A 24450-nucleotide genomic window follows, 5' to 3' on the forward strand; every position below is an offset into this window, starting at 1 on the left:
TGAGACAAGGTATGTGAAAATACTTTGCATACTATAATTATAACTAATAATCACTTGATAAATAAGTGACCACATACTGTATAGATTTTGTTTTCACTTGTGTGCTTTTTACATCATGTTTTGGTCCCCAAATGACATTTTCTTGGCACTTGGGGAGATCCATTGGCCAATTTGAGGTTGTACCAGTTTCTGTAAAAAACTGATGATATTTCTAGATACAAATACAAAACAGCCTTTGAATTGCTCTTAAACTCAGGATTGATGCTGGCCATTTTCTTGCTACACCGTCTCCCATTTTTCATCTATAAGATCAGAGTCAAAATCTAGGCTTCAAAGAGTAGTTGGAAAACATTAAGTAAACAATGTGCAAAGGCACTTTGCAAATACAGAACACTGAACAATTGCACCACTTTACTACTTGCTGTGATTATCCCTCAAAATATCGTGGGGTATAATATTACCAGTCCGATTGTCTATAATCTAAATCTTTTCAACTTCTCAAGAGATATCAGGAAATTTATTCTTAACACTGATATTTATTAAGGCATAGCTTTATTTCCCCATCTTATAACAATAGGGGACTTATTATTTCAGCTATTTCTAACATAAAACATAAACAACATAACAATTATTGTTCAATTACACGTATCTGAGCCTAAGTGAACATACAGCATCATGTTGTATACATACAATTGGTAAAAGAGTTGTCAGCTACCAATGCATTAGCCTATACATTGAAGTTAGCCATGGGAAAATGCTGTTGTCACAGAAAATTGGACTCTGAAAATAGATAAATGTTCAGATGCTTAGTTTTGAAATAGGAAGCATTCATCTTGTGACAACATTGGCTTACAGTAGCTCTGTTTCTATTATAAAGCCCCAGGCAGGCAATTATTGTACTTGAAGAATGTAAGGACTAGTTACTTCATCAGCACAGAAACAGTCTTCCCGTTAAATGCCAGATATAGTCTGAAGCGCTAGATGCCAATTCAACTTCTTGCTTTAAATTTTTAAAAATTTGTATATTCTTTTGATACATTTCAGAAGGTTCTAAAGGGAATAACATGAAACATCCCCCTGCTTCCATATCCTGTGGCCATCACAGCCCCTTCCTTGGAGACAAATAATATTAATTTCCTTTCTTGTGTGTACTCCATACATATTTTATGCATATATGAGCATGTATCCATATCTATATCTTTCTCTTCAGCCTTGAATTGTGTCTCCCCACCTTCACCCCCATTTCATATGCATCTCAGGATGAGACTCTATTTGGAGATAAGGCCTATAAAGAAGGTGATTAGGGTGAAATGAGGTCTTATGGGTGGGCCCTAATCCCTAACAAAGGTTGTCCTTATAAGAAGAGGAAATTAGGACCCAGACACACACAGAGGGAAGACCATGTGAAGACCAAGGGAGATCTACAAATCAATCCTGCCAATACTTTGATCTCAAATTTCTAGGCTCTAGAACCCTGAGAAAAGTTTCTGTTGTTTTAGTCAACCCGGTGTGGTATTCCTTACGGTGGTCCTAGCGAAGCAACACACACCCTCTTTTTGCAAACTGCTAGCACACAACGCCCACTCTGCTTGCCGTGCTTCCCTTTTCACTTACTGTACTGTAAAGAAGTACATAAAAGCTTCCTGCTTCATTTTACGGTGTAAATATAGGGTTCTTTTTATTATATGGATTTAGCATAATTTGACCACTCTCCCATTGATGAACACTTAGATTATTTCCAATATTTTGTTATTAAAAACAACACTGTAGATAAATAAATAAATAATCTTGTACATCAATAATTTCACACGTGGACAAGTATATCCATACAATCAATTTCTAGAAGTGGTATTGAGACAGGGAAACTGAAAGGACCACATGAAAAACTGCTTCTCTGCTGCCTCTATTCTTGCTAAGACCTATACCGCACCCCCCCACACACCTTGCAGAACAGATAATGAATGGTCTCCTCGTAAAGGTCAAGGAGTTCATTATTTTTTTGGAGTGTTCCAGCCCAATAGGTAATGTCTGAGGAGTGACTGGGTGGCGTCACCCCGAGTATTTTCCAAGACCACTGACTTACCAAGATCCCTGGCTGCAGGGCATGAGTGACTTATGTAGGACACCTAAACACTGGTCTTTGTTCCGGATGCCTGAGAGGACACACACACTGGACCACAATCCTCCATGAAAATCCCAGACCGCAAGCAAAGATGAGACTTACTCTTCTTTCCTGAGTCTTCTGGACACTGTCTGTAGCCATACTCTCTGTCTTCAATAAACTCTTCGTTTCCTCTTGAGTTGTGTTTGGTTTCTATCCTCATGAAGCCAAGGTCCCTCTTGGGTGGTCTTGCAGGCCTCCCTCTGGGTCCTTGGACCCAGCCAGCCTACATCAGTATCCAGAGGCCATGTGCAGTAACATTCTTACAGTCACTGACAGATTGTCCTTCCTAGAGGTACAGAGATTTACATGTCTGTTAGAAGGACTGAGAGTAGTTTGTTCTCCACTCCCTTCACAGTCCGTTTCCAACCTTCGGATCTTTACCAGTCTGGTCGCAAAAAAGTCCTGCCTTGGGAAGTATCATCTTGCATTTCTCTCACTATGAGTAATGTTGAACATCTTTTCATAAATTTAAAGGGCATTTGTATTTCATTTTTTGGTTAAGCTTCTTTTCCTACAAGGTTTTTTTGTATGGTAGATATTCTTTATTTGTTAGAAAAATTAGTCATTTTCAGTGACATGGGTGGCAAGCATTTCCCATTTGTATTGGCCTTTTTATATTGCTTATGAAGAGGTCATGTCAAAAAATTTTTAAATGCGATTAGATTTATTATTTCCTTTTTTAATGGTACAGTGACTTCTGATCCAACTACACAGAGTTAGGTCAAACTTTGTAGGTAAAGGTGCCACCCTCCACAAGACTGCCCTCACTTCAGACACCAGCCTTAAGTTCAGGCTCCCCAGGACCACTGGCCTGCAGTTCTGACAAGGGGCTGCAAGTTTGGGGGTTCCCACTACCCTTGTCTGTTCAATAATTCACCAGAACACCTCACGGAAGTCAGGAAAGTGCTGTTTGGTTTTATAATTTCAATTCTATTATAGCCAAAAGGATACAAATTAGAACCAGCTAAAAAAGAGATATCTAGGGTGAAGTCTGGGAGGGTCCCAAATGCAAAGCTTCTGATGTCGTCACCCTGTGGAGTCAGGATGTGTCCACCTCCTGGCACATCAGTGTGTAGCAGTATGCTGGGTATTGGCAACTAGGGATGCTCACCTGAGGGTTGATGTCCAGTGTGCCTTTTTTCTTTAAAGATTTATTTATTTATTTGAGAGAGAGAGAGAGAGAGAGAGTCTCCAGCAGACTCTGCGCTGAGCATAGAGCCTGATGTGGGGATCGATCTCACAACCCTGAGACCATGACCTGAGACAAAACCAAGAGTCAGATGCTTAACCGACTAAGCCACTCAGGTAACGCTGTCCAGTGTTCTTAATTGGAGTTTCACTATTAATTGAATCTTTGGCCCCTTGATTGAACTTAATCTCCAGCTCACCTGTCCCTTCCCTGGAGGTTGGGTTGATATCACATGGCTCAAAGCCCCAGCCCTCTCATCACTGACTGGCCTTCCTATATAACCAGCCCCCTTCTGGGTCATGTCTTACTATAAATCCTCAGGGTCCACCGTGAATGACAGACATTCTTATCACCCAGGAATCTCCAAGGATTTAGAGCTTGCTTCCCAAGAACCAGGGGCAGAGACCAGCCAAATTCCTTATTACCCAGGATACAGATTCTGGATTTCGTATCCGATGTAGAAAGTTCTTCCCTTTTTTAAGAATATTACAAAAACAAATTGCCCCAGGATTTCCACTACAACCTGAATGATTCCATTTTTTTCCCCAAAATATATTTTTGATCCATCTGGAACTTATCCTAGTCTACAGGATAAAGATTTAACTTATTTTTTTTAGACAGTTGTCTCAAAATATTTATTGAATAAACTATTTTTCCTCTGCTGGTTGAAATGCCAACCTTATGATATACCAAATTCCTATAGGGATCTAGACCTATTTCTTAATTTCTTAGTGTGTTCCATTGATCTGTTTTTTATGTGTTCATACTACACAGGCAGAATTATTGTATTTATAATTTGTTATTTGTTAACAGTAAATTTTGTAAGCTTCTATAGAGCATTGTTTTGGAACTAGATTTAAAATGAAATACCAATTAGAGGTAAAATATTCAATTTAGCTGTCAGGTAAGTAGCCAGCATCCAACTGATCTGGCTTCTGATCCATTTAGCAGCTTAGAGTAGGAATTGTTTCCAATGAATTCAGTTACTTTTTAGGCCAAAATTACTCACAAAATTGTGTGCCATGCTTTTGTCTTTTATGAGAAGTTATTCAGAATTGCACAATTTTCACTGCGTTGGAAATAACCCAGTGAACTATGTAGCTTCCGATCTCCTCCAGTGTGTCAGGAACATTCTGGCTTTCTCGACAGCCAGTTGTTGAATGAGCGGAGCACACGCTTTCCTCAATGCTTTCTGCCTCTTGTCCATCTTGACCCCTGGGTGAGGTCACTCACTTGCTCCTAGCAGAACCCATGGGCTTCCTTCTGCTCCTGACCGAGGTGGGTCTAAGTCAGCCAGTCCAACCCGGGCCCAGTGTTGGCAGACCCTAGTTCTTTGGTGGTCAACCCTGGTATTTTCATCTTCACACTGGACTTTTCCTTCAGACTAGGCAAAGAAAATTGGTGGAATAGACCACGTTTGTGGCTCCCGTAGGTAAAAATGCAGGTTTGTGAATTTGTCTATGAGCAATGCATGAATTTCAGAGTCTGCTTCTGTAGCATGAGCTAACAGGAGGAGCTTTCAGAGTTCACAATAAAGGTGCCCAAATGCCTGCCCTATCCCATCTTTCCATCTTATTTTATTTTTGTATCCATCATAATTTAAAGGCATGGGATGTGCTCCTTGCTGCATCTCCTGCAAGAATGAAGACCATTCTCAGCAATCGGACTGTCGACATTCCAGAAAATGTCGACATCACTCTGAAGGGACGTACAGTTATTGTGAAGGGCCCCAGAGGAACCCTGCGAAGGGACTTCAATCACATCAATGTAGAACTCAGTCTTCTTGGAAAGAAAAAAAAGAGGCTCCGAGGTGACAAATGGTGGGGAAATAGAAAGGAACTGGCTACTGTTTGCACTATCTGTAGTCATGTACAGAACATGATCAAGGGCGTTACACTGGGCTTCCGTTACAAGATGAGGTCTGTGTATGCTCATTTCCCCATCAACGTTGTTATTCAGGAGAATGGTTCTCTTGTTGAAATCCGAAATTTCTTGGGTGAAAAATACATCCGCAGGGTTCGGATGAGGCCAGGTGTTGCTTGTTCTGTATCTCAAGCCCAAAAAGATGAGTTAATTCTTGAAGGAAATGACATTGAACTTGTATCAAGCTCAGCTGCTTTGATTCCGCAAGCCACAACTGTTAAAAACAAGGATATCAGAAAATTTTGGATGGTATCTATGTTTCTGAAAAAAGAACACTTCAGCAGGCTGATGAACAAGATCTGAGTTGTCTGTCTACAGAAACAGCAAGATGCCGGATGATTTTTCCGAATTACTTGTGATGTTTTAAAGATGCGATAGGGGCGCCTGGGTGGCACAGCGGTTAAGCGTCTGCCTTCAGCTCAGGGCGTGATCCCGGCGTTCTGGGATCGAGCCCCACATCAGGCTCTTCTGCTATGAGCCTGCTTCTTCCTCTCCCACTCCCTCTGCTTGTGTTCCCTCTCTCGCTGGCTGTCTCTGTCAAGTAAATAAATAAAATATTTAAAAAAAAAAAAATAAAGATGCGATAAAAGCTACACTGATTTGAGAAAAAAAAATAAAGGCATGAGATGTGTTCTTCAATAGAAAACTATGGAAGTCTTATTTATGTATATATATATTCATTTATATCAGACGAGGGTCAGGTCATCCACTGCTGAGCGCTATGTACTGGATATAGAGGGAGTAACAGATGACAGAGGACCCCAGGCTTCAAAAAGCCTGTGACTGATGAGGGGAGACACATGGGGGTGAGGCATTTAGCCTATAGTTTTCATGGGAAAAACTGCGTTAGCAAAACTCAGGCTGTAAAGTGAACCCATGAGAACCCATAAACATTTGATGTTTTATTTCTCACTCTGTTCAGAAAGAATTGGAGGTAGTTTAAGATCTTATTGACATAAAAAAACACCAGTAAAGTAGTGTATTCACAAATCTGAAAATCAATAAAATGTTACTATATATTAAATTAGCAATAACAAATATTATACATTTGAACACAGGTTTCACCCTGCAGTCTTAAAGTAAAGCATTCCTATGAAAGTTTTCCTAAGCCAAAATGGTGTAAAGCAAAGAGGCAATTACCATTAATTTATACAGAAAAAAATTTGAACATTTCTAGACCTTTCTTAGGCTTTTCTGATTCCTAGGACGTATCTTGCTAAGGAGTGCACCAGATAAATCTAGGTAAACACAGTTGCTCACGGACAGTTCAAAGCTATGATGGCTGGACGCTGAGATGCTGAGTGTACCTCCTGGGGAAGGAGCTGTGTGGGGCCAGCCTTGCCACTTGGGGTTTGCGCTGCCTCTGTAATGGCTCGTTGCAAAACAAATGCTGAATGCTATTTTTGCTTTTAGCCTTTTTTGGTAAAAGCAAAATGTTTCTTTGGGTTTCTTTCAGTCAGCAAAAACAGGTGCTAATGTAGGTCTTTTGTGGCATACTGTGAATTTTTGCAAAGCAGGAGACACCTGTTTGTCTGTTTCCCTGTGGCAGAATGATTGATAAAATATGAAGCCTTTTTATTAGGTCAGGCACAGCAAAGACAGATACCAAACGTGCTACAGTTTTTGACATAAATTCAAAAGGACTGATGTAAAGCAAGTGGAAAGGAGACAAGTTGGGTGGAGTGGGTGTTATTGGAGGGTCGCAGGCGACCCCTCTTCTGCGCCCAGGGCCAGTCTTCTAGCACCTGGAAACAGCAGCTGCCTCACCGATGGGTCCCTCCCTAGAGACTGCCCTCCACCACAGAAGACTGTCTCCCCTGAGATTACGCCTTGTCCCCTCCCCCAGGAGGTGGCTCGTGGCCAGTGACCAGCTGACGTGGGGATACACAAGTCCTGCCTTCTTGTCTTGCTTTGGGCTCTGAAGGGCTGTCCCAGCTCCCCTGGGACAGGCTGAAGCTTCAGTTTCCAATGCACTGGGGGGTCAGCTTCTCTTCCAGCCCCTACTCCTGCCTTCCTTACTTCCATAAATTAGCTAGGACAGGGAGAAAGCTCCTGTCCCAAGGAACTGCCCAGGGCTCATGGCAGGACGGAAGCTATGAGATGGATAGTTGTTGACCCAGCTTTGGTTCTTGGAAATTTACCTTGGAAGGTATGGTAGGCAGAGTTCTAAGATTGCTACCCTCCATTCCCAGCCCCTGGTGGACACACATCTTCTCCCAGTTATTCAAACACCCGTCTTGGAACTGTTGTGTTGGAATTTTGCGGATATAATTAAGTTTCCAGATCAGTTGGAGTCAAGATAGGAGATTATCTGAAGGTGAACATGCTATCTAATCACACGAGCCCTTTAAAAGCAGAGCGTTTGTTCCATCTGGTTACAGAAGAGGAAGTCAGAAATTTGAAGCCTATGAAGGAGTTGATGTGCTCTTGCTGGCTTGAAGATGGAGGAGCGTCTCTGGCAAGGACATGGATGACATCTAGAAGCTGAATGCCCCTCCCAGCTAAGAGTCAGCACGGAAGCCAGGACCTTGGTCCCACAACCAGAAGGACTTGAATTCTGCCAACAAGAATGAACTTAGAAGTGACTTTTCCCTAGAGCCTCCAGACAAGGACTTTGCCAATACCTTGATTTCAGCCTTACCCTGAGCAGGGAACCAGCAGTGCCGCGCGGGACTTCTGATGTATAGAACTGTAAGCTAATAAGTGAGCGTTGCTTTAAGCCGCTAAGCCACTAAGTTTGTGGCAGCTTGTCATATATGAAGCAGGAGAAAGCTAATACAGGGGGACAATGCAATGGGAGGGTCTTGAGATAAGCTCCTCCGTGCTGCACAAAACTACATTTAAGTGGGTCCATTTGATAGCATCAACTCCTGGGAGAAAGGGGGGAGGTCCTCTGAATGTGATTAGTCCTGCAGGCAAGAAAAAGGGGAACAGGAAGCCTTAATGGACTTTGGGGAAAAAAAACAAAACAAAACTCACTGAGTCTGATTAAATTTATCTGAGATTAGCTCAAGTTTTTGCAAAAGGAGACAGAATAAGGACTCAAGTTAAAAATTGGTATGAGATTTAAAACCATAAAACTCCTAAAAGAAAACATAGGCAGGAGTCTCTTGGACATCAGCCTTAGCAACGTATTTATGGATCTGTCTTCTCAGGCAAGTGGAACAAAAGTAAAATTAAACTAGTGGGACTACATCAAAATAAAAAGATTTAGCACAGCAAAAGAAATCATCAACAAAACAAAAAGGCAACCTAAAGAATGGGTTAATATTTGCAAATGATATAGCTGATAAGTGGTTAATATCCAAAATATATAAAGAACTTATACAACTCAAGACCAAAAGAACAAACAATCTGATTTAAAAAATGGACAGAAGACCTGAATAGACATTTCCCGAAGACATCCAGATGGCCAACAGACACATGAAAAGATGCTCAGCATCACTAATCATCAGGGAAATGCAAATCAGAACCACAATATTGCCTTACCCCTGTCAGAAAAGCTAGTATTAAAGAGACAACAAATAATAAGTGTTGGTGAGGATGTGGGGAAACGGAACACTTGTGCTCTATTCATGGAAATATAAGTTGGTGCAGCCACTGTGGAAAACAGTAAGGAGGTTACTCAAAAAATTAGAAATACGATATGATTTAATAATGTCACTACTGGGTATTTATCCAAAGAAAAGGAGAATACTAATTTGAAAAGTTATAGGCACCCCTGTGTTTAGTGCAGCATTGTTTACCATAAGCAAGATAGGAAGCCACGCAAGTGTCTACTGATAGAAAAATGGATAAAGAAGGTGCGGTATATCCATAATGAAATATTATTCATCCACAAAAAAGAATAATATCTTGACATTTGCAACAACATGGATGGACCTAGGGGGTATTAGGCCAAGTGAAATAAGTCAGACAGAGAAAGACAAATACCATATGATTTCACTTACATGTAAAAAACAAAACAAATGAAGAAACGAACAAACAAAAAACCAAACAGACTCTTAAATACAGAGAATAAACTGGTGGTTGCTGTGGTGGGGGAGTGGGGAGTGGGTGAAATAGATTAAGGGGAGTAAGAGGTACAAACTTCCAGTTATGAAATAAGTAAGTCACGGAGATGAAAAGTACAGCCTAGGGAATACAGTCAATAAAATTGTAATAACACTGTGTGGTGACAGATGGTGACTGCACTCACAGTGAGCACTAAGCAACGTACAGAATTATCAAATCACTGTGTTGCACACCTCAAACTAATATAACATTGTATGTCAGTTGTACTTCAGTAATAAATAAAATAATAATAATTAATAAAATGAAGTTATATTTTTACACTTCTGATTCTATGATATGTGAATTTTATATGTGATTAGCATTTGGTTGTTAAAAGTGTCCAAGACTTTCCTTACCCTACAGTTTCCACAGGATGATGATACATTTATCTTGTCCTGTTGCAGGCTAGTCACATGCTAAGAAGTGTGTGCCCGAAACTTCACTGAAATATGAATTAAAAGACTTTAAGAGAAACATTTACCAACTGCAACATATGGACTTTATATGATCCTGATTCAGATAAAATTCAAAGAAAAACTTTTGAGATAATGGGGAGATTGGAACCCTGGTTGAATAGTTTATAATGTTAAGAAATATTACTACTTTTCAAAGGTGTGATAATGGATATATACATGCAGAGATAGGATCACTCATAATGAAGATTTATGGATGAAATAATATAACGTCTGGGATTTGCTTCCACATAATCGGGTGTGGGGCTGCGGGATTAGGTTATAGCAGACACAAGCTTGGTCATGAGTTGATGGCTGTCGAATTTGGGGTGACAGGCACAGGGAGGTTTATTATATTTGCTCATTATGACAAAATACTTACTCTGTTTTATTTTGTGTATTTGAAAAAAGAAGCCCACTTTGGTCCCACTCTGGTTTTGATGACTGACGTCGCAGGCAGTCCACACCCCTGGGTGCAGGTCTCCTGAGAGGGGGCTACCCCTTTGCTGAGCAGGAGCCGTTCCAGGTACAGCCTTCCCTTGCTCCCTTCGTTCCTCTCAAGCTTCTGGGCAGAGTTCCTACCGCTCTTCTCCTATATCATCTCTCTTTTCTATTTCTGAGCTCCAGTTCATGCTTTTTCTAATTATTCCCAACAAAAGGAAACTTGAAATTCACATATGCTGCCGCCGAACATCTTGCTGCTGAAAGGGCAGACAGAAATAGCCCAAAGAGCAGACACTGAGGCGAGGAGAGCATCTGGGGAAAGATTTCTGCCTTATTTTTCTTTAAAATAAGGTTATTTAGCACAGGTCTCAGAAAACACATAATGAACCACATTTCATATTCCTGCTAATTACATTTGAGCTAACATACAGAAGTAAAAAAGCATTCTCTTTTTTTTTTTTAACAAGAAGTTTATTCAAACAACAAGATGCATGACTTGAAGGCAAGCTATCCAGGAAACTATCATTTCTTTTAGAGTAATTTATCCCTACTTAAAATCAGCTTGCCCTACATATAACAACTACATACAAAAAAAGTTGTAAAATTATCCTTGGTTTTACAACGATAAATGAAAAACATTAAAATTCTCCGATTAAACAGAGTGTGGAAGAATTTTTATATTGTTCTTTTTTTTGTTGTTGTTAAAGACTAAAAGCAAAATAACTTACTGGAATACAAAGAGAAGAGCTGAGTGAGCATGCCATGAATGGAGAAAGGAGCTATTTCCACAGAAGCAGTATTTTTCTCCATTCCATCTCCATTTGATGTCGATCAAAACATACAATTGGCCATTTATTAAACAACAACAACAACAACAACGACAAAAGCCAGTATGCTTATGGGGTGCCTGGGTGGCACAGCGGTTAGGCGTCTGCCTTCGGCTCAGGGCGTGATCCCGGCGTTATGGGATTGGGCCCCACATCGGGCTCCTCCGCTATGAGCCTGCTTCTTCCTCTCCCACTCCCACTGCTTGTGTTCCCTCTCTCACTGGCTGTCTCTATCTCTTTCAAATAAATAAATAAAATCTTAAAAAAAAAAGCCAGTATGCTTATGCACATACAGCAATCTTTATGTATAACAAAAGAATGGGGGGGGGAATGAAAGAATAGAGAAAACTATACTATACGGTATGATACTAGGCAGGATACGGTGGAACCAAATTGCAGTTTTCTAACTGAGAATGTCTTTCTTCTTAGTCTGGAGGAATGGAGTTCTGGAATGAAGCAGCAGATTCCCTTTTTAGTAGACACCTCCCATCTGCTGCTGGAACACATCTGTTGTATCTTCCTCATCCATTTCCAACTGTGTAGGTGAGTCTGTTTCATGGATTGGCTGCCTGTCAAATCAGAATCTGATCTGCCTCGTCGACAAACCCTGTCATTCACAATAGGCTTTCATCAGTTTACTAAGTAGCATATGCCTCTTAACCCTAAACTGCACTACAGAACCATCCTGGCCTGCTAGCTTCAAATTAATACGATCGTAGTTCTCGGTCTTGACTCATTCCTTGGCTCTTCATTGGCTATGGTGAGCCCCGGGATCTTCTCAGCTGCAGCTTCACAAAAAAGGGACCAGGTTAGCACTGAACAAGCACAAAGCAGCCCCAGGAGCAGCAGAAAGAGGGTGGCAGTGGTCAAAAAGCATTTTCTGAAATAAAAAAAAAATAAGTCTCTTGAAAGTGTTTAGAACCTACTAGAATTTGTTTAGAACCTACTAGATCAGGGCAGGAGAAGATCTTTATCATGGGGTTTATTTCCAGTCGATTAATTGTGAAAGAGCTGAGACGTAGCCAGAGAAGTCTGAAACTCCCAACTAACTGACATACCTGTGTAAAATACAGCTCTTGGCCGGGAAGGGCTTCCCAACACAGCTCAAAGAGCAAGAACTGCTCTTTTTACATCAAAAAAGAATAAAAGACTTGAGAATTAATTTAACAAAACAAAATGTCTACTCAGAAAACTACAAAACATTGTTGAAAGAAATTAAGGAAGATCTGAATAAATGAGAAAATATTTCAGGTTAGAGGATAAGAAGACTTAATATATTGTCAAGATGTCAGCACTGTGGGGGGATTCACTGCAGAGTCATTCACTGCCATCCCCATCAGAATTCTAGCTGGGTTCTTTGCAGATATTCACAAGAGGATCCTAAAATTCATACGGAAACACAAAGGGACTCAGAAGAGCCAAAACATTCTTGAAAAAGAAGAACGAAATTAGAAGACTCATTTCTTGAACCAAAAACTGATTTTAAAGCTATAGTAATCAAGACAGTGTGTTACTAGCATAAAGACAGACATATAGGTCGTTGGAATAGACACATTTGCAGTTAATTGTCTTTCAGTGGGTTCCAAGGCCATTCCATAGGGAAAAGATTAGTCTTTTCAATGAATTGTTCTTGGATAACTGGATATCCACTTGTGAAAGAATGAAATTAGATGATCTACCAAACACCAAATACAGAAATTAACCCCAAATCGATAAAAAAAAACTAATCTAAAACTATAACACTCTTAAGAAAAAAACAACATAGGTGTAAATCTTTGTGATTTTGGATTAGGTAATGATTTCTTAGATATGACCCCTAAAGCATAAGCAACCAAAGAAAACACTGACAAATTGAACTTTATCAGAATTCAAAACCTTTGTGGTTCAAAAGACATCATCAAGAGAAGTAAAAAAAGGACAACTTACAGAATGGGAGAAAATAGTTGTAAATCATATATCTGGTAAAGGATTGATACCTAGAATATATAAAGAATTGTTACAACTCAAAAATAAAAAGACATATAACCTAATTTAAAAACAGGTGGAGGATCAGAGTAGACATTCTCCAAACAAGATAAGCAAATGACCAAGAAGCCCATGGAAAGATGTTCAACACCATTAGCCATGAGGGAAGTGCAGCTCAAAACCACACGAGATACACTTCACACACACTAAGATAGCTCTAATCACAAAGACAGATCATAAAAAGGTTTGGCAAAGATATCGAGTATTAGAACCCTCCAGCATTGCTAGTGGGAATGTAAAATAATGCAACTGATACAGAAAATCGGTTGTCAGTTCCTCGAATGGTCATACATAGAGTTACCGTATGACCTCCCCATTCAGGTCCTAGGTACATACCCAAGAGAAATGAAAACAATGATCCACACGAAAGCTTGTGCCTGGATGTTTGGAGTAGCCTGGGAGCTAGGTGACCACTTTTGAGATGGCTTTGTCGCAGGGCGGGCTATCGGCTGACAGCTCAGCTGGGTCCGGGGTCCTGAAAACGTGGGTCCTCTCTTCATGAGCTCCTCTACGGGCTGTTCCGCTTCTTCATGTCATGTGACTGGGTTCGAAGAAAGAGAAAGGGGCGTCCCAAGAGACAGGAAGCAGAAGCTGCTGGTTTCTTAGGGCCTGGGTCTAGAAACTGTTACCAATACCCCTGTTGCATTTTATTGGTTGAGCAGTCACAGAGCCTAGATTCAAGAGTCAGGGACATTGACCTCAACTCTTGATGGGAAGTGTGTTAAAATTTTGATGATGTGTTTTATAACTGCCACACCCCATAGTAATTTCCAGGGCTGCGATGTGACTCCAGGTATGTCTGAATCATGGAGTTCAAAGTCTTAAAAATTCTGCTTTACATCTCAGATAGGAGGGGTGACAGACCCTAGGATGAGTGGGAAAGCTGTTTAAAATTTTTTTAGTTGGTTTTAGGAGGGGTTTTGTTGTATTACCCTGCTCATAATCATGACCATTTTGAAAGAAAAAAACACAACTATTTGCAATATTTACGGCAAATTTCAATCATGTCATTTTAATGCTGAATATCTGAAGATGGGAAGATCAGAGACGAGGCTATTAAAAGAACAAACAGAAGAAGGGCTTGTTTCCCTTTTAGCAACAGATCTGAAGACAGGGCTCAACCATGAACAGAAAGAGCTCTGTCTGATTTGGTTGTGAAGGAGAAGAACAGTCTCTTTATAGTGGGCATGTCTTAACACCACATTACTCAGCTGGGCTTTAATCCTGGGGCTACAATCAGACCATTCAAAACGCCATCATTATTACCTGACAGATGGGGCATGTGCCAGCATGATTCAGACCCGGTAACACATCAAAATGGGAAGTCAGGGCTTTGTTCAACTGTTGGCTTTACGATGCAAATAGAATCCAGGCCCTCTCCTATTTTATTCTGTCATTGTTCCCCAAAGGTTTTCCCCAGAGGATAGAGAAATTCCAGCCATTGCCCTCATTTGCTTTGGGGATCTTGGCTTTCGATACCACTACAGATGAAGATTTGCATAAATCCCAACTGCTAAAAGACTGGCTTAAGTGACTATGACTCGGTAAATAGGATCTTGGCGCCTGGATAACACGAGGTGCTCAGGAGTGAAACTGACATAACTGTGTGGTATTGGAGCATCATAACTGAAACAATGAGGGGATCCAGAGGTACGCTGTTTTCTCGTGGTGCTCATTAACAAGGAGAAAATAGTCATTTTTGCTTACCATTGAGCTTATTTTCCAGAGTAAGCCATCCTTCTTGGGATTCCTAAGAGCTGTTCTCCTGGACCACAATGGGACGACTTCACATGCAGCTTGGCATAGGCTGGATCTGCCACCGTGCTGCCTCCGGGGGTCCGGCCCTCCGATTGGTCCACTAAAAGGGCTCTGTGACGATAATTCACCGGAGTGGCCTGCATTCTTGGTAGAAGGACAACAGTTTAAACAGACAGTTCTACTAAAGGAACAAGCAAGAAAGATGCTTCATGGGCTGATTTTTAAGGAGCAGTTGTCTCCTTAGGACTAGGAAGGGCAAGGAATCTGGCAAAGGACAGAGTGGTCAGAGGGCCGAGAGAGGTTTTTTACTTTCTGCTGTGTCTTGCCCTGAGCACTCAGGAAACTAACAACATTCCCAGCATCTTTGCCTGGCGGTGCTGATAAGCAATTTGCTGCTGCCTTGCCCAGGCTGGAACCCTTCCGTCCCTAATGGACCAGAAGCCATTAGCACCATCGATCGCTGGCCAGGATGTGGCCCCAGCCCCTCCCTGGGTGATTTATGATCTCAGTGCTGAGACAGGAGCACCGATGGACTGTCTTCCCAAGATGTGGTCCAGGCGGCGCTAGCATTCTTTCAGTGAGAGCCTTTTAATCAGGAGCAGAGACCCCAGAGGAAGAAGTATAAAAACCTGGGCTGAATTTGAGGCTGACAATTTGTCATCAGTGCTGGTCTGAGGCTGCAGACTTGGAAAAGCGGCTGGGGAGTTCAAGAGAACAAGGCTGGTGGAATGGGAAGCATTGGAAGAACAGAGTTTTGGTTGAGTGGCTCATCTCTAGGGAAGTCAGGGTCAGGAGTAAAGGTTTAAAGTTCCCACAAATCTCACCTTCTCTCTGTGGCCTCTGCGGTCCCATTTCTTCCAGATGATGGTTTGCCTGACACCTCCAGACAGCCCTGTAGACTTTCTGCCCCAGTCCTCCTCACCCTGCCTGCAGGGGATTGAGAGACCAGGGATTCCCCTGGGGTGCTGGCAGCAGGGGGCTACTACTGGTTACATAGTAACAATTCTTTGCTTTTTTAATATCCTTGTGGTAGACCTTAATACCTTGTGTTAGGTATGATACCTAACATAAAATTTACCATTTTAGCCATTTTTAAGTGTGCAGTTCAATGGTATTAAGTAGATATACATTATTGTACCTCCATCTCGACAAATTTTTCATCTTCCCAACAGAAACTTTATACCCATGGAGCAATAACAATAATTCCACTAAAAGTGGAATTACTGAATCATATGGTAATCCTCTGTTTAATATTTTCAGGATTTGTTATACTGTTTTCCACAGTGGCAACGCACCAGGGTGCTAATTTCTCTACATCCTTGCCAACATTTGTTGTTTTCTTTTTCTTGTTTTTTCCTTTAATGATAGCCATCCTAATGGGTGTGCAGTGGTATCTCATTGTGGGTTTGATTTGCATTTCCCTAATGACTTATCCTGGTGAGCATCTTTTCACGTGCTTATTGGCCATCTCTTCTTTGGAGAAATGTCTACTTAAGTCCTTTGCCCATTTTTAAATTGGGTTTTGTTGTTTGTTTTTGTTTTTATCCTTGAGCTGTAAGAGTTCTTTATATATTCTGGATATTAATCCTTTAACAGATAGATGATTTGCAAATATCTTCTCCCATTCTGTGAGCTGCCTTTCACTCTGTTGATAATGTCTTTTGATGCACAAAGTTTTAAAATTTTGATGAAGTCTAATTTATCTATTATTTCTTTTGTTGCTTGTGCTTTTGGTGTCATATCCAAGAAATCATTGCCAAATCTAATGTCATGAAGATTTCCTCCTATGTTTTCCTCTAAAATTTAATACTTTTAGCTCTTCTATTTAGGCCTTTGATCCATTTTGATTTATTTTTTTAATATATGATATAAAGGAAGGGTCCAATATCATTCTTTTGCATATAAATATCCAATATTCCCAACACCATTTGTTGAAAAGACTGTTCTTCCCCCATTGAACGGTAGTGCCCATTCTTTTTTGACTTTGGTAGATTCTACTCCCCTACACCTTTCAGGTCTACGCAGATTTAAGTGTCCCTGTCGCAAGCCTGACTATGCTTTTCACCTTTGGGATCTGCCATCCACTCCATGCATTCACAGGAATCAAACGTAGATTGGATTTAAATAGGATTTAGTTGTCTGGTTAGTACATATGGTAAAATTTGCACACAGTCAAAATTAGCCTTGAAAATTTTTGTATCACCCTAAAATTACATTGAGTGACACATCTCAGTAAGTTAATCACAGCTGGTTTCCTCTTTTGTGTTAGACCTGATTGCTTTTTGACAGTGGGGAGTAGAGAGGGAGTTGGGTTTGAGCACCAGATGCAGTGATTGGTCTGCATTTAGGGACAATTTTTTTTTATGAAAAATATGAATCTATACCAATAACATCACTTCCAGGATATCTAGATGCTCACGAGGTATGCTGTCCTGGGCACAGAGACTGTCCATGGGAACAGCACTGCTCATTCCAAGGAACTTGTCCACTGGGTGAGGTGTGCTGCTGGCACTAGTATGTTGTGTTTTCTTTCACTCTCTGCCCACTGCAAAAGGTTTAACTTGCATAAGTTGAAAGGTATATTGTATGGCTCCACTATGGGCCATAGGCAGCTAGGCATCTGGCTTGTTTGCGGGTTCCAAAATCATTCCTTGTCTACCTTCATCTTGCTCTTCTTTGGGCTCCATTGGTTAGAAGTACCTTGGCCTTATGACTTCAGTATGGTTTTGGCCTTGGATCCACTCATGGATTAACTGCCTCCTGTAGTTTGGCCTTCAGATGGCCAGAACTCCTTGGTTCTTGGATTGTTTGTTGAGGCTTGGTTTGCTTTTGAATTAACTTCTCAACTAGGACTGCTAGACTGTGGGGTTAAGGTTCACAATTGAAAGACCTGCCCTTTCCCTGTCCTGCTGTGTGCCAGGCTGCTGCCCAACGAGAGCTTTTCCTACTCATCCCCACCCTCTCCTGTGGGAGAGCGGGGAGAGAGAGAGAGAGAGAGAGAGAGAGAGATCAGACTCTGAGGGCTTCTGGGATCTGCTTCCCAGGCTGGCCCTAGGTGCAGCTTGGAATCTCTAGGCTGCTGCTGGGCTCCTCTTTCCCTGGGACGTCGTAGACCTTCCTGAGGGAGGAAGGAAACTTTTTATATCACTCCTGAAATATCTTCTGAGATCTAGGTGGTTACTGTGGACCCTGAAGGCACAGGGTGTCACTCTTCTCTGGACGCTCCATCGCTCAGAGTTTCTGAAAAATGTCTTGTCAATTCTAATTTCCCTTTACTCTTGATTTACTTCAATGTGTTTACTTCAATGTGTACTAGTTAAAGGTCACTGCTGGCTTTTTAGGGAAGACTCTTTAGTCCTGCACTGAGAGTGTGATTAGGCTTTCCCAGGCTAGCCACTGTCTTGAGGTTCTCTGGGTTGACTGGCTCATTCCTCAGCTAACTTTGGAGGGGGAAGATCTTCCATGGTGCTCTCATCACTGGTTTATAGTAGGAAACCAAACCAAACAAACCAAATCATAACAATATTTTCCACACTGAGAAGTCATGGCTATTTCCACCAATACTAAGAAGCTGGACCGTCCCACATAGGTCCACCTTCAGAGCTGGTGGGGAAGCCAAAGACACCGCTGATTGAGACAGAGGCTCCCACTCACCGTGGTGCGAGCAGAATTGGGACACCTGTGGTCTTTGTCCATCTCCAGCATCCACAGACTATCTGATAGAGTTTTTGAGCAGCATGAGAGGTGCCATTTCTTGAACACGTCCAGGCACCATCTCTATGCCAGATACCTCCTCTGCATGAAATACTATGCCTGTCCAGACAATGGGTCTTCTTCACAACCCTTGGAGGGAGGGCATTAAAATCTCTGATTTGTGGTCAATGGAAATGGAGAGCTGGATGGTTCCAGCAGCTTGCCCAGCGGCACACGGCTGGTGACTGGCAAACTCTGTACTGCTTGATTCCAAACATCTTCACCACACAAGTGCCCATCACAATTCTGAAGTAGCTAAATCTCCTCTTTGCTGCTTTCAGCCTTCTCCGCTCCCTGCATGCAAGTAGTAATTCACTGCAGCACCTCAAACGGCCCTGAGCCCTCAGGCGGAATCTGGAGCTGCAGTTTGCTTCTTAATTTCTGTCCTCTCTGAAATAATTGGCCCCAGGTCCACCCCAGTAGGCTCAGCTCTGGGCTGGGTCATTTATTATGCAAAATGGCCACAATATTAATAGAAGATAGTGGCTTCATCTGTCTTCCTTTTTGTTATATGTTTGCACTTTAATGGAACTCTAGCTCAGGGGACTGTTGGTAAGAATTTGAGGTACATAACAACCCTGGAATGGAAAACATTTTTGGATAGGCCTTGTCGGTATCCTGCAAATCTCAAGTCACACCACACAGGCCAAAGCAGATGGTGGTGGAGGGGTGCACACAAGGCTGAATGCCCCTTGGCAGGGAGGGGAAAGACACCATCTCCTTCCTGCCTCCCTTTCCGTAAGTGCTGAGACGGAAGGACTGTGATGAGACGGAAGGACTTTGTGGTCAGCACTGTAAGCACTTTGACGGGATATATGAGATCAGAGACATTGAAATTACCTTCAAGGAGCCAGACAGAAAGGCAGGCAATAAAGTGGTAGGGGACCAGCCTGCAGCAGACAGAGAGGGTTTAAACCCAAGATCCACCATTTGCCTGATGTAACTGTCACCCGCTCTGGGCCTTAGTTTCCTAAGACACAGGGATAACAGTACTTACTTCACAGGTCTGCAAGGATTAAGGGAGTGCGTGTCTTGGAAGAGCACTCAGCAAATGACATCTCAAGAAGTGCAAAACACCACTGAACTCTACACTTAAAAATGATTACGATGGAAAATTTTCTGTAATGTATATACTATGGACTGAATAGTTGAGACCCCCAAATTTTTATGTTGAAACTCTATCCCCAGTGTGAAGGTATTTGGAGGTAGGGCCTTTGGGAGGCAATTAGGTCATGAGGGTGTTGCCCTCTTGATGGGATTATTGCCCCCGTAAGAAGAGACAGGAGACAGCCTGCCCCCTCTCTGCTCTTCACCACCTGAGCACACAGCAAGGAGACAGCCATCCACAAATCAGGAAGAGAGCCTCCCTAGACAATGGATTTGCCAGATCTTGGCCTTAGACTTCCCAGCCTCCAAAACTGTGAGAAATAAATGTTTGTTTTTTAAGCCCCCCGGTCTGTGGTGTATTTGTTATAGCAGCCCGAGCTGACTAAGACAGTATATTTTAACCACAATTTTTGCAGAGCACAAAATGACACAGCCCTGATCCACTGGTTCCCTTTCCTTGTTCTTCCTAGATTCAGATATTCACTGGGGGTGACACCTGACTTCTTCCTTCACATTTTAGCCAAACATCACAGTGTTGGGGGGTGCAGTCCTGGGTCCCCTATTTTGGAGAAGTGATCTGGAACTTGCTTAGTCTGGACCTCATTCTTACCCTATCACGTGAAGGCACAAAGTGGTGGTTCTGATGTAGACCTCAGCGGAGTTGATGCAAAGAATGAGAATAAGCCCATTGTGGTCACTGTGATGGGCCTGTTGGCCCAAATGTACTCCAAGACCCAGACTGAGATAATCTATCAGTCCATCACTGCCATGGCTGGGTCATGTGGTGGCAGCTGGACTGAGAGCACTCTAGGTCCATCTGCCTCTTCCTTACTGGTCACACTTGCTTCCTGGCAAAGAATGGACATAAGCTGTAGCAGGACTTGGGCTCAGGGGCCTGACTGACCTTCAACAGATGAGCTACCCCCAGCCCCAAAGAAGGAAAACAGATTTGCAGAGAACAAATGGAGATGACATCTTCTCCTGACAGAGGGAGACCCTCCCTTCTGGGGGCACAGAACCTTGGAGCTGGACAGCAGGGTCTCAGGAGATGGTGGGAAAGCAGGCAGGGGTTCTCTCTTTGTTGAAGGCAGCTGGAAGGCACAGGGTAAATGGCAGGAGGCAGAAGGGCCAGTAAGAAAGAGTGGCAGGGCTTCAAGGGCACTCAGTGACTTTGTGAACAACCTGACAGCAGGTAGGCGACAAGCACCAAACGTCCAAAACACCACGTCACAGGGAAGCCCCCAGGTGGTTCTGACTGCAGCAAAGTGGGCTCCCATTCCCACCAGTGGTGACATCTTTGAGATGCTGTTTCCAACATGCAGCGACATGGAGGAGGCTCCAAAATATGGCGTTGAACTGAAGACGCTAGACAAGAGTACATACAGTATGATTCCATCTGCATGAAGTTCAGAGAGACAAATCAAGAGTGATGGAAATGTGAGCACTTATATTCTGGCTAGGGACAGGGCTGTGGGTGGGGAGTGGTTAGAAAGGGAAGCAGGGAACATTCTGGGGTGATGGCTCTCGATTGGCTAGTGGTTACCAGGTGTAAAACTCAATGAACAGTGCACTTAACACCTATGCAGTTTACTGACTTATATTACACCCCAATAAAATTAACTAATAAACACACACAATTATGTCCAAGTGTACAGAGCCTTGTGCTAGGTGTCTATAGGTTACAGGCATAAATCCAACGAGAATTTGCTCTAAGGGAGTATAGAGCACATAGTGGTATAGATCAGACAACAGACATGGTCAGAAGTCATAGAAAAAGAAACCTAGTGATAACGTCCTTAGAGAGGTAGGTACAAAGGGAAACCAGAGGCTGGAGGGAAAAGGATGACTTCTAGCAGCAAGAACTGCATTGGGCTTCATAGAGGAGGTGGTATTTGAGCTGCACTTTCAAGGAGTTGGACAAGAACCTTCCAAGTAGAAGAAACAGCCGAATGAAGGCAGAGTGAGAGTAAGTCTAGGAAGCAACACATTGTTCCATTGGGTTGAGGAGTAGCTCATGAGAAGGGAGCATGGAAGAAAAGGTTAGAAAGTAGGTGGGATCCATCTGCACAAAGGTCTTGAATGTCAGGCGGAAGAGCCTGTGTTGACTCAGGTGGTCGAGGGACTTCAGGCAGGGATGTGATACTGGTGTAATGCACAGGTGAGACTCGGGAAGAGGGAGGCTTCGGGGTGAGACTTGGTTTATAGCCATCTCATGTCTGCGATCCATGACCAGCAGCACTGGCCTCACCTGGGAGCTGGTTAGAAAGGCTGACTGCGCAGTCGATTCCATCGAGGGAACCAGAACCTGCATTTTGACAAGATCACCAGGGAGCACTTGTGCACATCAAAGTTTAAAAAGCGCTGATCTGCAGATCGGATAATGGCACAGTGGTCTTGTGTGGGGATGGGGGGCGGGGGGAGGGTCTTAAATCCATCCTTTGTTGCCTGAAATCCCGAGCACACTGGGGGCACGTATGTAGAGGGTGGATCTTTACGCGGTTGTTTGACGGGGCTGGAAGAACGGTTCAAATCTGGAGCCTGCAGAAGAGCAAAAGAAACTCAGGGAAAGGCAGGGGTAAAATATCCCAAGCAGAAGTGTTGTTGCTCTTCCATTTCCCATTGGCATCCTATGGCAAAGACCTCTGTGGGTGAATAATGGCAGAATCAATATTCTCGTCTACAGACAGTGGAAGGCAGGAGTGTACTTCATTTGAATAATTTAACATCCCCCAGCATTAGGAATTGAAGAGTTGCCAACCACCGAGTTCTTGAAAAGGTCATGATCCCTTTTTATCCTTTTCTGCCTGTCCTTTCAGGCCAGCTCCCCATATACCCTGCCAGACTTTGTCAAGATAATGCTAGGTTATTTGTTATTTGTTATTTGTTTTTATTAAGCTACTTTGTCTACAGTGAATTTTCCTGTTTAAAAGAGCTGACTTTGGAGGAGTGCTCCCAAGGACAACGAGAAGCTGGCCAACAAAGGCTGTGGTTGCTGGGGACTCCTGTGTTTATCTCACTCGTCCTGTCCTATAACCCGGGTGCTTCAGTCCCTGCCCTCCTCCCTGGGCCTATGCGAGGCTAGCATCTTGCCTGGCTAATTGAACAAAAATTTCCCCATCAATTTATATCATGAAATGTTCAGAAAGAAAGAAAAGTTGAAGGAATTTTATAGTAACCATCTAGTAACCCATCCACCCAACCCCCTTGACTTTGCTATTCATATCTGCTATCCTTGTTTTATCCCATACTTATCTATTCATCTACCCCTCTCCCCATCCATCAATACACTGACATTTTTGGATGAGTTTCTGTTTTTGTTTTTTTCTTTTGAGGTAAAATTTACAATCAAAGCAAGGATCAAATCTAGAAGGTTTTCACTTCTTGAGTTTTGGTAAGTGCCTAAATCTGTGTAACATAAGCTCCTACCTCCCAAGCGGCAGAACATTCACCGACCCTCATGCCCTTTTTCTGCTGGTTTCCTGTTCCTCCCTTGCCAGACACACTGCCAATCTGAGCTTTTTCTTTCGTAAGATACCCCCACCTTTTTTTTTGACAGTGACTTTTCTTTTTCTCAAACGTTCACTTTGCCTATTTCAGAATGTCAAAGAAATGGAGTCCTACAGTACAGTACTGTACAGGCAGTGTGAGAGTAAGTCTGGGAAGCAGCACATGGCTCCACTGGGTTGAGGAGCAGCTCATGAGAAGGAGCATGGAAGAAAAGGTTAGAAAGCCGGTGGGATCCAACTGCACAAGGGTCTTGAATGTCAGGCGGAAGAGCCTGGGTTGACTAGGGATGTGGTCGAGGGGCTTCAGGAAGGGATGTGATACTGGTGTAACGCACAGGTGAGACTCAGAAAGAGGGAGGCTTCGGGGTGAGACTTGGTTTATAGCCATCTCGTGTCTGTGATCCATGTACAGTAGCACATGCTCTTTTTGGTCTGGCTTCTCTCACCCAGCGCAATTTTGAGATTCATCCGTGTTGTGCTGTGTGCTGGTCATTTGTTCCTTTTTCTTGCTGACAAGTATCACACTGTGTGAATCTACGGCAATTTGTATGCCCATCTCTGCATGGAAGGACACCTGGGAGCCCCCAGTTCAAGATATTACCAATCTCCATTCTTTTGTAAGTCTTGTGAATGTATGTTTCATTTCACTTGCAGAAACGCCTAGAATGGAACTGCCGAGCCAAAGTGCAAGTGTATGTTTTAGTCATACACAAAACTGCCACAATACAGCCTCCCTACAATATACGAGTTCCAGTTGCTTCACAGTGGGAGCTGATGTTTTTAATTTTAGCCATGCCAGTGGCTGAGTACTGCTGTCTTGTGGTTTCAATCATCTGTATCTCCCTGATGACTAACGTGATCCAGCAATTTTTTGCGTGTTTATTGGCCATTGGTGAAACTTCTTTGCAAAGTATCTAATCATATCCTTTGACCTCTTTAAAGTCAGGTTGTCTTGTTATTATTGAGTTATAAGAGTTCCTTATTTGTCCTAGATAGTAGTCTTTAGTTTTGTAACTATTTTATCTAAGCCTATGGTTGGCCTATTTATTTTCTTAACGGTTCCTTGACGAGCAAAAGTTTTTAATATTGGTGAAGTCTAATTTCTGCATTTTTTTTTTCTTTTATGGTCACTATTTTCTGTTTCCTGCCTACGGAATGTTTCCCTACTCTCAGAGTCATAAAGATGTATGTTTTCCCTTAAAAGCTTTATTACATTGACATTAACTTTTACATTTAGGTTTATGGTGCA

The 24450-nt window shown here is 42.5% G+C and overlaps 1 protein-coding gene and 1 pseudogene across 1 annotated transcript; one reads left to right on the forward strand and one right to left on the reverse strand.

Moving 5' to 3' along the window:
• The first annotated feature begins 4972 nt into the window (after nt 1-4972).
• Nucleotides 4973-5594, forward strand: LOC109489364 (60S ribosomal protein L9-like). Its single transcript, XM_034643137.1, has one exon. The coding sequence runs from the start codon at nt 4995-4997 to the stop codon at nt 5577-5579; it is 585 nt and encodes a 194-aa protein (XP_034499028.1). The 5' UTR covers nt 4973-4994; the 3' UTR covers nt 5580-5594.
• A 5673-nt stretch (nt 5595-11267) lies between these two features.
• Nucleotides 11268-14978, reverse strand: LOC105236899 (annotated as a pseudogene).
• Nucleotides 14979-24450: the final 9472 nt, after the last annotated feature.

Source organism: Ailuropoda melanoleuca, chromosome 14 (genome assembly GCF_002007445.2).
Source record: "Ailuropoda melanoleuca isolate Jingjing chromosome 14, ASM200744v2, whole genome shotgun sequence".
Classification (NCBI taxonomy): domain Eukaryota; kingdom Metazoa; phylum Chordata; class Mammalia; order Carnivora; family Ursidae; genus Ailuropoda; species Ailuropoda melanoleuca.

What these genes read in the sequence shown, in the direction of transcription:
- LOC109489364 (XM_034643137.1), top strand. Translation starts at nt 4,995, where the DNA reads ATGAAGACCATTCTCAGCAATCGGACTGTCGACATTCCAGAAAATGTC.